The sequence below is a fragment of the Ornithodoros turicata genome, unplaced genomic scaffold (assembly GCF_037126465.1).
Source record: "Ornithodoros turicata isolate Travis unplaced genomic scaffold, ASM3712646v1 ctg00000903.1, whole genome shotgun sequence".
In the NCBI taxonomy this organism is placed as follows: Eukaryota; Metazoa; Arthropoda; class Arachnida; order Ixodida; family Argasidae; genus Ornithodoros; species Ornithodoros turicata.
Genome location: NW_026999413.1, coordinates 572260 through 584742, shown reverse-complemented (window position 1 = coordinate 584742; position 12483 = coordinate 572260). Strand labels below are relative to the sequence as shown.

Genomic DNA, 12483 nt, shown 5'->3' with positions numbered 1-12483 from the left:
TTCCCTAAATTTCCAGAACACAGAGATCAAGGCTGCAGTTAAAAAACAAGTAGTTAAAGAAATCCAAGACAGATGCATATGTAAGCACTCCACGGTTGGATTTGCTTCTTTCCAGGATACGTTATCTCAAAGGGAACACGCACGCACACTTGTGGTGATACTGCGGCTGCTTGTGAAATAGAATGAGGAGAGGGGGAAGATATATCACCCTCGTTTTCTTCCTTCTGATTCTGTTTGTTAAATTGTCATTTGTTCAGCAGCATGTATGTGTATATTCCAAAGAGTCTGCTAATAAATAGTAGAGAGCTAGCAGCTGTGTTGCAGCTGTCTCATCCTGCCCTTGGCCACTTGTATTTCACTATGGCCATGTTTGCTGTTGCAAAAAAAGAAAGGAAAGACCATAGAAAAATATGAAAAGAGTGACCTGGAAAGCTGCCTGTTCTAGCGCTCACATGGAGGCAATGCAATGAGGTAACATGTTCCATTCATGAACTGTAGATAGAAGTACACATCACAACGGCAACCGATTATTCAGATTTTCCTTTAACTACTTCGTCTTTTGGAGCTTTGATTGCCCAGCCTATTATTGGAGCTTTATGTGATTCCCCTCTTGAGATACTTTAAGATTGCTAATGCTGTGCGGTTAATTAATTTTGAAACTGTACTGTGCTGAGGTATAAAAAGAGAATTGTCATATCTGCATTTGAATACATAGGAATAATTTGTAAGTACTTTCTTTGTTGACATTTATATTTGCACCAGATCCCAACATTGTTGATTGATGGAAAATGTACACAAAGATATTTATTTGCTTGCCAAACAATACACAGATGTCGTCTTTTCTAGTGAGATATTCCCTGTTCACCAGACATAAAAGTGGCAAAGTTAAAGGGGCACAATGATGGTACAGTCTAGCATTGTTTTTTGCCACTTCACATATATTCACTGTTTTTCGAGTGCACATGTATGACTAGGAAGGTACAGCATGCGCCTCAGAAATAATTTCGTATGCAGCCGCACATATGGTTTAGAAGATTAGGTGATAGATAATAGATGTCCAAGCATATATAATTGTGCTTCATGTGCAATGGGTATGCTAACGCATAACTTCCATGAAAACTCAAGTTACATGGGCCCTGTAAGACTGCCCTTTTCGAATGGTGTGGTAACGTGTCTCTAACTGCAAAGGTAAGAGGCAGTCGAGATGTCATGTCCTACTATTTATCTACTATAAATATATATCCTACCATGCATACCATATACTATACATATAAAATACATATATACAAATATATGTATATATAAAATACATATATACTATAAATATACCTACTATATTTATCTACTATACTATTTATCATGTCCTACCATAAATATTAAATACAAAGTGATTTGTGCAATAATTCCTGAGTACGGAATTAATTCCGAGGCTGGCCAGTGACGTCACCCATGACAACAATCAGATGAATTGCCTCTAACACTTTTATACCACCTGGGCTAAGTTGTGAGTTGAAATAGCATTCTACAGAGGGATAAGGTGTACCCACTGATTTGATTTCTAGGACCTATGCTATGCCCTAACTCTTCAGACGCCCAAAACAACATTACTAAGTGGCAATATGTGCTCTCCATCTTTTGAGTCTGCATGGTGTGGAGCTTTCGCGTGCATGTTTTTGTGCTGCAGTGTTCATTAAGAACAAAATCCAGCAGTTTATGGCGTGCTACACGACGCACCATGACATAGGAGTGTGTGATTCAAAGAAAGCTTCTGGAAAATACACAGAATCCCACAAAAAGTTTAAAATGTGATTGGTATTTAATGTTACGTCGTTCGTCATTCCACAACATCGTCGACTGTGTTGCGCATTGGTAAACCGAACGTAAAACTTGTCCCATAGCATTATGCGGTTTCTCAAATACATACCACAATTTTTTCCTGCAAAAATAAAATCCTGTCAGCATTTTCTTGCTAAAACGGCTGTTGAAACGTCAGTCAACTTCTTAAGATAATTGTCCCTACAATGGGCAAGTGCTGCTAAGGGGCTAACGCAGACGCAACTTAATACAAATTGTACGCGCTAAAAAAAAAACACAAACGACGAATTCCAGTCAAAACATCGCGCAGAGCTTGGTTCACGAATTAGTTTGCAGCTGCTGCCCTGTTTACTCATCGCCTAACCAGTAAAACCCGGCTGTCGTCAAGCATCTTCAAGCACAGATACGTGAAGCCACGAAAAGCCGTAGCTAGAATCCACTGACAAGTACAAAGACACGTACACGTCACAATGCCTGTTCGCGTGCATCTACATCATAACAATGGCTGCGCCCACGTGTGTTTCGGAATGAAGTTTTTTTACATGGTACTGTACCGAACTGGGAGAATGAAAGTGCATTTTGGGGAGAGCTGGATGTGGGCTTTTAGAATATCACAACAATTTCGACTATTTAGGATATCGGCATAGCTGACCTTCAAGGGCAACTCTTCTACGAAGACAAGGACTGTGCAGTGTCTTCATGAGTATTTCGTGTACATAACGCTGCGCTGTCAGGCCACCGCTGTAGTGCACTGGGCTGAGTATGGCACCATTAAATATCCCAATCCAAACACTAAAGGACCATTTATTTCATTTTTAAAATAAATTAGAAAAGGTGGTCATACTAGAAGTGAACTGTTGCTTTCTGACAGTCGTACAGGCTTTTGCAACATAAGGTGGCCTGGACTGAAGTAGTACACTAGCCGGTGCTTCTTTTTCTAAATAATAAAGCAACTAAAGAGTTGCGAAGTGACGAAACAGTTGTATGAAGCCCACTGCAGAATGTGTGCCTGCTTTCTGATAACATTTTTTAATGATATTCTGGAAGACATTTACCAGCATAAAATATTGTGCTCTGCAAGAAAAACTGAAATGTTCTTGTTGTTGTACATTTGTTGGCCAGCCGAGAGGAGAATGAGCAACTTCAAATTCATGAGCCAGCAGTGGGGCTTGTCGGTCCCTCTCCAACCTCTGCTGTACAGCACATTCGAAAGACAAGTGCACTGGGGATAGCCGGTGGTGGTGGTATCAAGAATTCACAGATAAGCTAGCCCATCCTTAGCCTGGCTAATTTCCGTACATTGTGCTTGTTGGTAATTGTTTTCTTGCCTTCCCTTTCCCCGTCGGAACAATTACGTTTGCTACAGAAGACAAGATAAAAAAGGTGCGGCAAATACATCAAACACATCTGTTTGGCGTACGGCTTCACGTGTTGAAATCATTTCACGAGGAAAAAGCTACAACGGTTTCTGCCTGCTTTCTCCCTGGTTCCTCTGCGGTATGTCAGACCGCTACTCCGCAGAAGAGAAACAAACATGATGTTGGCTCTCGGCGCCACAAACATGGATTTTGACGCGTAGTTCTTTATAATCAGCGCTATGACAGTGAACGTTGCCCAAGCACACGGACGATCTGTCGTCTGTTTGAGTGGCTGAGCGAGACTGGTTCTTTCAAGATCGCTGTACGGTCATGGGCCATGCGGCAGCTGTCCTTAGCGTCGTTTCGGAGAACCCACAAGCTTCTTTGCAGCAGATTTATACCCCTGTCACACGGCAAATTGAATGTCATTCCCAGCGAATGATGTTCGCACTAAATGACGTTCGTTTCGTGTCACACGGTGCAATCAAATGGCAATACATGCGAATGATATTCGCCCAGCGAATCAGTTCAGGGAACTAATTCGCTTTTCCCTCTCGTACCGACAGCGTACCCTCGCAGTAGAGAAGTAGCAAAAAAAATGACAACAAACCGTTAGAAGAAATGAAAGTCGAATGAAAAGTTGTACTTCAATATTTTATCACGAATTTGATAACTTTTCACGCGAAGGATGGAAGGCTAAACACTGTTTTTCGGAGAACTACCCTGGTTGCCAGTCACCACATTGCCAAGTGTGGTGCAGATAGGCTTCTTAGTTGTCTTTGCTTATGGGAATTAGCCAATTAGGTGTCTTTGAAAAGGCAACGATTCTGTGAAATAATCTAATGTTTCGCTAGTTTCGAGCAAAAGAAATAAAACTATAACTAATGTACCTGTACAATGCTTCATATGTTTGGCCCTGGTGTCTAAATTGTCGGCACTGACATCATTTGCGAATGACATTCTGTTTCTTCGTGTAGCTCGATGTAAGACAAACGAATGACATTCGGTGCGATTATCATTCGCTGGGAATGTCATTCGGTTTACCGTGTGACAGGGTTATAAGGTTGCAACAGGAGTCCTTCGTTCAACAGCATGGGACATACTTCACAAAGAGAAGTATCACCCGTACCACGTGAGCCTCCACCAGCAGTTCAACTATGACGACTTTGCCAAGAGCCTAGACTTTTGCAACTTCACTTTTGCAACCTCAGCATGCAGTGCGGGCTGGGCAACTTCTGCGAAAACATGCTCTGGACGGACGAAGCACATTTTACGCGAGATGCGCAAGTGAACATCCATAATGCTCATTATTGGAGCACGGAGAACACTCACTGGTTACGGGAATCCAAGCACCAAGTGAAATGGTCCTTTAGTGTTTGGATTTGAATATTTAATGACGCCATAGTCGGTCCAGTGTACTACACCGGTGGCCTGACAGCGCAGCGTTATGTGCACGAAATACTCATGAAGACAGTTTTCGACTTCATAGAAGAGTTGTCCTTAAGCAAACGGGCCACGATGTCGTTCCACCATGATGGCGCCCCACCGCACTCGTCTGGCAGCGCCAAAAGATTTTTGAACAATCTCGTCGAGGATAAGTGGATTGGCCGTCATGGGCCTGTTCCATGGCCACCAAGGTCCCCCGATCTTACACCACTGGACTTCTACTTGTGGGGCAGAATCAAGGACGTCGTGTACCAAACGAAGTCCACAGCGCCAGGAGAATTGCAGCAAAAAATAACCGCCTTCTGCCGTACCATCCCACCACAAGAGCTAAAGAATACTGCAAGAAATGTATTTTTTTACAGATGCCAGTTGTGTATCGGCGACGTCGGCAGGCACCTTTTTAAATTTTTGTTTTCATTGAGAATAAAAGGGCATAAAACAGTGGTTGTGTCCAAAGCACAATCTAACCGTGTGACTCCGTTTATCGGTGATTGATAATAGGATTTCGGTCTGTTTCACTTTTCCTCTTTACCGGTTTTGTTTGCTCCTTTCAATCCCGCTTCCTTCGCAGAGGGAGGGCCCTTGGGCAGAGCCCGTGGCGAAGCGAATGCCGCAAAAGCACTCAACGTGCGATAGGATTGCGGGTGCGTTTTGGGTAGCAGTTTTTCTCTTAAAAACGTGCACAAAATCAATTAATTTTGACTGTGACACGCTATTCCAGACATGGCCTTTCCAATTCCGGCAGAAAAATGTGACGTTCCCTTGGCATTTTTCATAAATTAATTAGGGAAATTGCACTAATTAATTACACTAACGAAAATCATTACAGTAGGTGGCAAAATCCTTCAGGAGTCTCATAAAGCAAGTCCCATGCTTTTATCACCCCTAGTTTTTTTTTGTGACCTTTTACACTTTCTCGCCGGACACACTATATACATGTGAATATGCCTTTTCGAAACTTACATGCCCAAAAAGCAAGTGCAGAAATCACCTGTGTGTCAGTGCAGACTCGTGCCTTTGTAAGGGAATTCCACCACCTATTAATGCACACATAAAAATGAAATGGTTCAACCTTCGTTTGATGATTTTTTTCTTGCGTGCAACACTAATCTCATTTCACATTGAGAATTTGTTGTATTCATGTTTCCCATAAATTCACTTACCCCCACCCCCCACCCGTGCACTGAAGGGGTCCTCCATCAATTCTTCACACCCAGAAGGGGTCCCCGACACATGCATGGCTCAGAACCACTGCACTAAGGGCACTGCCTTTTCTGCAACATGTGGGCGGGCACCGTCATGCAACATGAGGACAACATGTCTGGTGACCACTGCTGGATGCCCGAGAACAAGTCGATGGTGCATTTGATGGACTTGAGCACTTAACGATACACCATGAAAATCTTGCCCCAATGGAGGGAGACACAATGAATCACTCGAACAGTAGATCACCACACAAGCAGCAGCACCTGTTGTAGTGGAGTCTTGGTTTTCCTGGGTGCTGCCCACAACTTACTCACTGGACAGGTCGTTTATGATTGCCGTAACATATCCAGTTTTCATCAGATGTGTCAATCTGCTTCAGAATACCTTTATGCATGTTCTTAAAACTAAGTAAACTGCACGCTTCCAGATGGCATACCTTGTTGACTGGTGTCAACTCATGTGGCACTCATGTATCAAACTTTTTCATCTTAACAATTTGCCGTGGACCAGCACTGACAGTATTCTTGTGGCCACTGGGCTCATTTTCCGACGTATCTCCAGCATGAAATTTAATGGACCACAGGCATATGGTAGCTGCATGTATTAGCTGTAGTTGTGCCAAATGTGATGTTAATATTCTGCACCACAAGACAAGCACTATATCGCAGGGTACATTGACAGAGGAAAGGCACTTTCAATTGTGTGTTCTCCATTCCTCACTTTGAAGAGTCCCTGTTCAACAGCGTTACACCTGCTGGTTGACCTCGGTAGCACAGCCTGTCCTGCGGACTTGTTGTGATTTTGTAACGTAGCACACGTGACTTCAGTGGACCAGTATTTGTTGCCCATGGCTGTGCTTCCAACGTACAAGCAATCGGACATTTCAATAGCATCAACCCAATACCTCTACTTTTCTTTTGATTCAATACAGGATTTTAGATAAAAAATCAATGAGACGGATAGGTGCCATGTTTGAAGCTGGGTAATATGGCCAGGTGGACATTCTGTTGAAGAGAGTGTGTAACTACTCGATGGCTAATTACCTAAAATGCATTAAGTTTAGCTTAACATAAACTTGACTTTTTCGTTAGTGGATTTTGAGGAAATATATGAGAGCAAGAGACACTTAGAGCATTACTTAAAGCCACTCATTTTTTTACAACTCCTGAAATGAACACATACTTTGATATATCTGTTACCAAATATCGTGATGCAAATGAGACAAAACAATTAGCGTATTGCGAGCACAGGAATAACAATGCTGCATCCAAGTCGGAGGGCCACATGCTCTGAAGTGACAGAGCTGATTCGAGTAGGCACTGATCTGTTGGCTTAATAAACCACTTTGTGGTCCACATAAGCCATCGAAGCTGAAGAACGTGTATTTCCTGTGCTTTATGCAACAAGTGTGCTATGGCTGATTGTTGGATATAGTTTCCAAGGCTTACCCGTAACGCTGCAGAAAGATTCGCCCGAACTGCATCATTCTGAAAAACATTCAAGTCTCAGTTTTTGGTTGGCACACTTTTGTGAAACAAACAAACAAGCAAACGAACAAACAAGCAAACGAACAAACAAGCAAGCAAACAAACAAGCAAGCAAACAAACAAACAAGCGAACAAACAAACAAACAAGCAAGCAAGCAAGCAAACAAACAAGCAAGCAAGCAAACAAACAAACAAACAAACGAACAAACAAACAAGCGAACAAACAAACAAGTGAACAAACAAACAAACGAACGAATGAACGAACAAACAAGCAAACGAACAAGCAAGCAAATGAACAAACAAACAAACAAACCTTGACTGTGGTGAGCACCTTATGGAAGATTGCCACTGCTAAATTCCACTTTTCCAATTGCCTGTCCTAAAAGTGATAATTCAATAGAGGTGAGACTTCCTTGTCCATGGCTGAACATACCTCACTTGAAGTGTCGAAGGAAAGGGCCTTTGCACAATCCACCAGTTGGATGAATAAAGTTTTACAGTATATGCTTGGACTGCATCTGTAGACATTAACAGGAATGAATGTTTGAAGTTCATAAAGCACTCATCACATATAGCAAAGAAATGAGAAGTATGTGAACATCAGAAAATTTTGCACATGGAACTGCCAGCAGGGATCTGCACGAAGTGGCAAGAAAGACTAACTGTGCAGTCAGTAGGCAAGACATGGAAGGATGTGAAGGCTACAGCACCTGAATCAGCCAGATTGGGGCAGAAAATGGTGAAAGAGGTGAAGAAAAGAGAAATGCAGTGTGTTGCATGTCAAACACTTCATTAAAATTAAATTTAAAAATTGCACGCTAATATGTAACCTCTTTGCTTTTTGATATTTGTCATATTTTATGTACAAGGGTACATACGCTGCGCTCAAAGCTCTTCTGACATTTCTGGACACCATCGGACTTCGATCGTTATTGTAAAGGGGCTCGTTATTTTATTCCCCCCATTCCACCAAGCACTGGGGTAGAGTATCGCCTGTTGCGATGAAACTCTCCACTCTCCAAGGCCGAAAATAAAGTTGTTGTTGTTGTACAAGGGTCGTTCAAGGTTGACAGACTTTTATTTCTTTAAGCCGGTTTATAACGATACTGACAGGAACGTGAACGTGGAATCTCTTTAAATGAAACTCGAAGGGACCACTGAAATCTGTTCCGTTTATCAGGAGTTCTAGTTACCAGGAGAACATATATTGGTTGTATTAGATGCTTCCCTCAACTGGTGCCAGATGTCCAAAGGCAGGGAATGTCATTAAAGGGACGGTCTCGTACAGCCGGGGCGAGTCCGAAACTTAGCCAAAACTAGTTTCACGAGTACTGTACACAAACAACCGTCAAAGTTTCATTCGGAATAACCAAGTCGTTTTCGAGGAATTTGTCGAAACGTGCCGTAAGAGCAGACGACGAAAGCTGAGCTTCTCTCATGCATACGTCACGTATGACGTTGGCCTGTGGGTGCGTCGTCGTTGTCATGGTAATTGTAACTTGCAGAAGCACCTTGGGTTGAGTAATCCCCTTTGCTCTCGAAATGGGGACACTCAGGCATATACCTCCGCGAGCGGAGAATGTAGTCCGAGCATTGACTGTGGGGTCTCCCATAATGTGGCGCACAATCGGATACGTGGAAGCTAAGTCACATGTTTTTTTTCCGCGAGTATTTAATGCGGTTTTTAAATAAACATGTACTCCTTCTCCATGTACGTCGTCAGCGACACTTCATTTCGAAGCATGATCAGTGTACAATGGGGAGTGTAATGGAAGCGGGCGTAATATATTTTTGGTCGGAGCTGTAATGCGACCACGCGCGCCGATGGCGAGCGACTTCAGATTTGTGATTGTGGATGGGGTTGTTCTGAGACTTTTAACTTGTTTCTGAGGATTAACATAGTTGTTCTGAACCACTATGCTTGCCACTACTAAGAATGCGCGTTTTTCACCTGAGAACTGAAAGAAAATGTACGAGAGTTGCCGCGGTGCCCAGTAACTTCTGAAAGTCGGCTGCTCACGCCCATGCACTAGCGCGCGCAAAAGCAGACGATTTCTGTGTCCTATCACGGACTTACCCGCAGGGCGACGTGGCCGTTCTTATTGCTGCCAACACAGATTGTGGCATGCTCTGGTTTTTGCATTCAATTTAATTTGCATTCAATTTAATAACTGTGGCGTGTTTTGTCGGGTAAATTAGCAGTATTCCATTTTCAACAAAGGGCAATCGAATGGTACACTTTATGAAAGGGGCAGGGGGACAAGACCGTCTCTTTAAGGTAGCCTTCAGTGGCAAATGTGGTGTGGAAAAGTGAAAATATTGACAAAGTCAAATTGGTGTCATCATACATCTAGTATGTACAGCTTTATTGGCATGTATCCTATCTAACAGGAAAGAAAATGTCCAGTTTTGCCTGTGACAGTTGCTGGAACTACTTTTTTTGGATGGCACGATCCATGTCCGAAAGGCTGCACAAAAATTCATCCGATCCCTGTTACTGCTCAAAAAAGTTTTTCAGAGCTTGAGCTGCTTCCGCTTGGTGCAGGGTCACAACGTGTTCTGGTGCCTCATCCTCTCGTAACTTTGTTTCCCCATCGCTGTCTTCATGGGTCACCTCACAGCCACGATGGTTTCTACAGTGTTCTCTGGACACGTTGAAACGTTTTCATCGATGTTAACATATTCTTCCACGTCAAAGGTCACACCCCTCGATGAAAGTTCTGGCACTAGTTCCTGCTCCCGAATATCGTCGTCGTCGTCCTCATCAAACACATCTTTGCAAACTGGATTTGTCATAGCTGGAGCAAACCCTGCATGTCGGAAGCAGTTCGCAATTGTTGAAGTTGCTATCTGTCTCCAGGCACCATCGAGGAGGTAGATAGCACGGAGTATGTCCATCTTGTACTCCTTTCCTGTGTCCATTCATAGGAGCATCCTTTAGAGGAGAGCCTTTCGAAACCGTGCCTTGAGGGCTCTGATAATGCCCTGGTCCATGGGTTGAAGCAGCGATGTGGTTTTGGCGGGCAGGAATTCCGGATTGATGGACTTCAGACCCTCCAGCACTCCATGTCCAGGGCAATTGTCTACAAGGAATAGGACCTTCCTCTTCTGCGAGAGAATCTTGCATCTTCACCGTGAATGCATTTGGTGAACATTGCCTGCATCATTCACGCTTTTGAGTTAGCGTCGGGCAAGGTGTTGACGTCCTTGAAGCAACGTGGACGCTTTCACTTGCCAACAACCAGTAGCTTCAGCTTGTCAGTTCCACTCATATTCGCGCCCAAGAGAACTGTCAATCTTTCTTTACTCAGTTTCCCGCCAGTGCACTGTTCACCATTGAAGGAGATGGTCTTTGTTGGGAGAAGCTTGAAAAAGAGTGCCATCTCGTCGACGTTATAAATGTTGTCCGGACTGAACTGACACATGGGATCCTTGAATCTGGACAGCCATCCCTCGCTGCAGGAAAAATTCTCAATGCCAAGCTGCAGAACAAATTATTCCGCCTTGGCAGGGATGAGGGGCCCGCTTAAAGGAAGATTTTCGCTTCGGACCCTCTGGATCCGCAATACCAAGCAATTTTCCAGTTTCTCGTGGTTGGCCAGTCACAGCCTCTTCCGCTGGGGTGCAAATCTGGAATTGCTGAAAGCGTCGCGCAGCTTCTTATGTTCCTGGATGATCCAAGTCAGAGTACTCTTCGGAAGTGCATACTTCGTTGCTAGTGCAGTCCTGGAAAATCCACCGCTATCGAAATCATTGATGATATCAATCTTCTTGGCCAGCGTAGGGCATGGTGCACACGTTTAGACGTAGCCATCACGAACGAATACAGGCTTGAAACTGAAACTCCCGCCGACAGGGGTGTCATGTCACCACGTGCAAGGCGGCGGCGCTGTATGCGACCGGAAACCAACCCCAGAAACTGATGATGCACATCGCGCTGGGAAAGTTGGAGAGTACTCAGAAAATTGTCCTGGTGGTTCCGTTTATGCGGAGGTTCAGAAATTTTTGTTCCGATTAATGGAAGAAAAATTACATTGCAAAGATACAAAACCAACCAAATCCGAGACTTTTGTTTAAACAGAAATTCTGTTTAAGCGATTTCCGTTTAGCAAGACTCCACTGTATACAAGTTTCCGCTAAATCGCCGGTTGGGATCATGACAATAAAGTAGCTTACCTTGCACTTTTGATGAGCATGTAAAAGCAATCATCTAGCCCTAAATTGATACAGCTATTTCTCGAAAGCTTTTCCAAGGTCAACATAACTGCCGATACCACGTGAGGCTCCGCAATTCGTCAGTCAGTCAACTTTGTCGACTGTTCATTATGATTCTCACTATCAGCACTGCATTGTCCATTAGAACGCATCTCGTCCAAAGATTTGTCGACGCATGTTGCAACACGCAACTGGAACATTTGGAAACAACGGTGCTTCGCAACAAGATTTTGCACCAGTACAAAATTTGCCAACCAAATACAATTTTGGGTCGAGCCATGTGCGTTTCCTCATCAGAGCATGTTTCAGAACCAAAGACGGCATCATAGCATGCAGCAAACCAGAAGAAAACTTGAGGGCGAGAGAGGAATGTGGAGAGGGAGCAACCTCCTTTTATTCCCCTTTGAAGTCATGCACCTTGTAGTGCAAGCACCTAATCCCCATCAGTTATTCGCGGATAAACGCACCACGTTCTTACTTTACTGCTCACAGAAGGTAAGGCTCTTGAAAACGCCACCATAATTTGGTTTCAATGAAAAATGGACACTTTGATTTTAGATATTCATGTGTTTTAGCAACCGCCGGGATAGTTCTGATTGCTATATGCGATCAAACACTTTCACAGTCATCGTTATATCAGTGTTTTGTTTACATCTACTCAAATAGGTGAGCTGACGGGAACCAGTAAGCTGATCACAATATCCGGGTTATTATTCTATTGAAGATTATAATGAATGGGCTCGATTGTACAATGAAAAAATTTGGGAAGTGTCAAGTATTCAATGGTGCATTTAGACACTGCTGTAGCAACTGTTTAATGCCTTTGGTGTGGAAAGAAGTGGGCTGCTGTCGTAGCCACTGCAGGACATCTTTCTGGGGGACTCCAAGGTGCTTTTTAAGAGGACATATCACATAGGTCTCAACTCAAAAATGAACTTTTTTCTGCGATAGATGGC

General features: G+C 43.5%; 1 protein-coding gene across 4 annotated transcripts in view; it reads right to left on the bottom strand.

Annotated features, from left to right (window-relative positions):
- The window catches only part of LOC135375593 (Fanconi anemia group D2 protein-like), a 339045-nt gene that overhangs the window by 97983 nt on the left and 228579 nt on the right, over nt 1-12483 (bottom strand). For 3 of the 4 annotated variants that reach the window (XM_064608269.1, XM_064608270.1, XM_064608271.1), the window contains exons 33-35: nt 7746-7830; nt 7626-7691; nt 7274-7312 (exon numbers count right to left, since the gene is read on the bottom strand). In XM_064608269.1, the coding sequence (XP_064464339.1) occupies nt 7274-7312; nt 7626-7691; nt 7746-7830 (190 nt within the window). Of the gene's footprint in view, nt 1-5582; nt 5657-7273; nt 7313-7625; nt 7692-7745; nt 7831-12483 lie in introns of those variants that run through there. The other variant, XM_064608272.1, reaches the window with a different exon arrangement.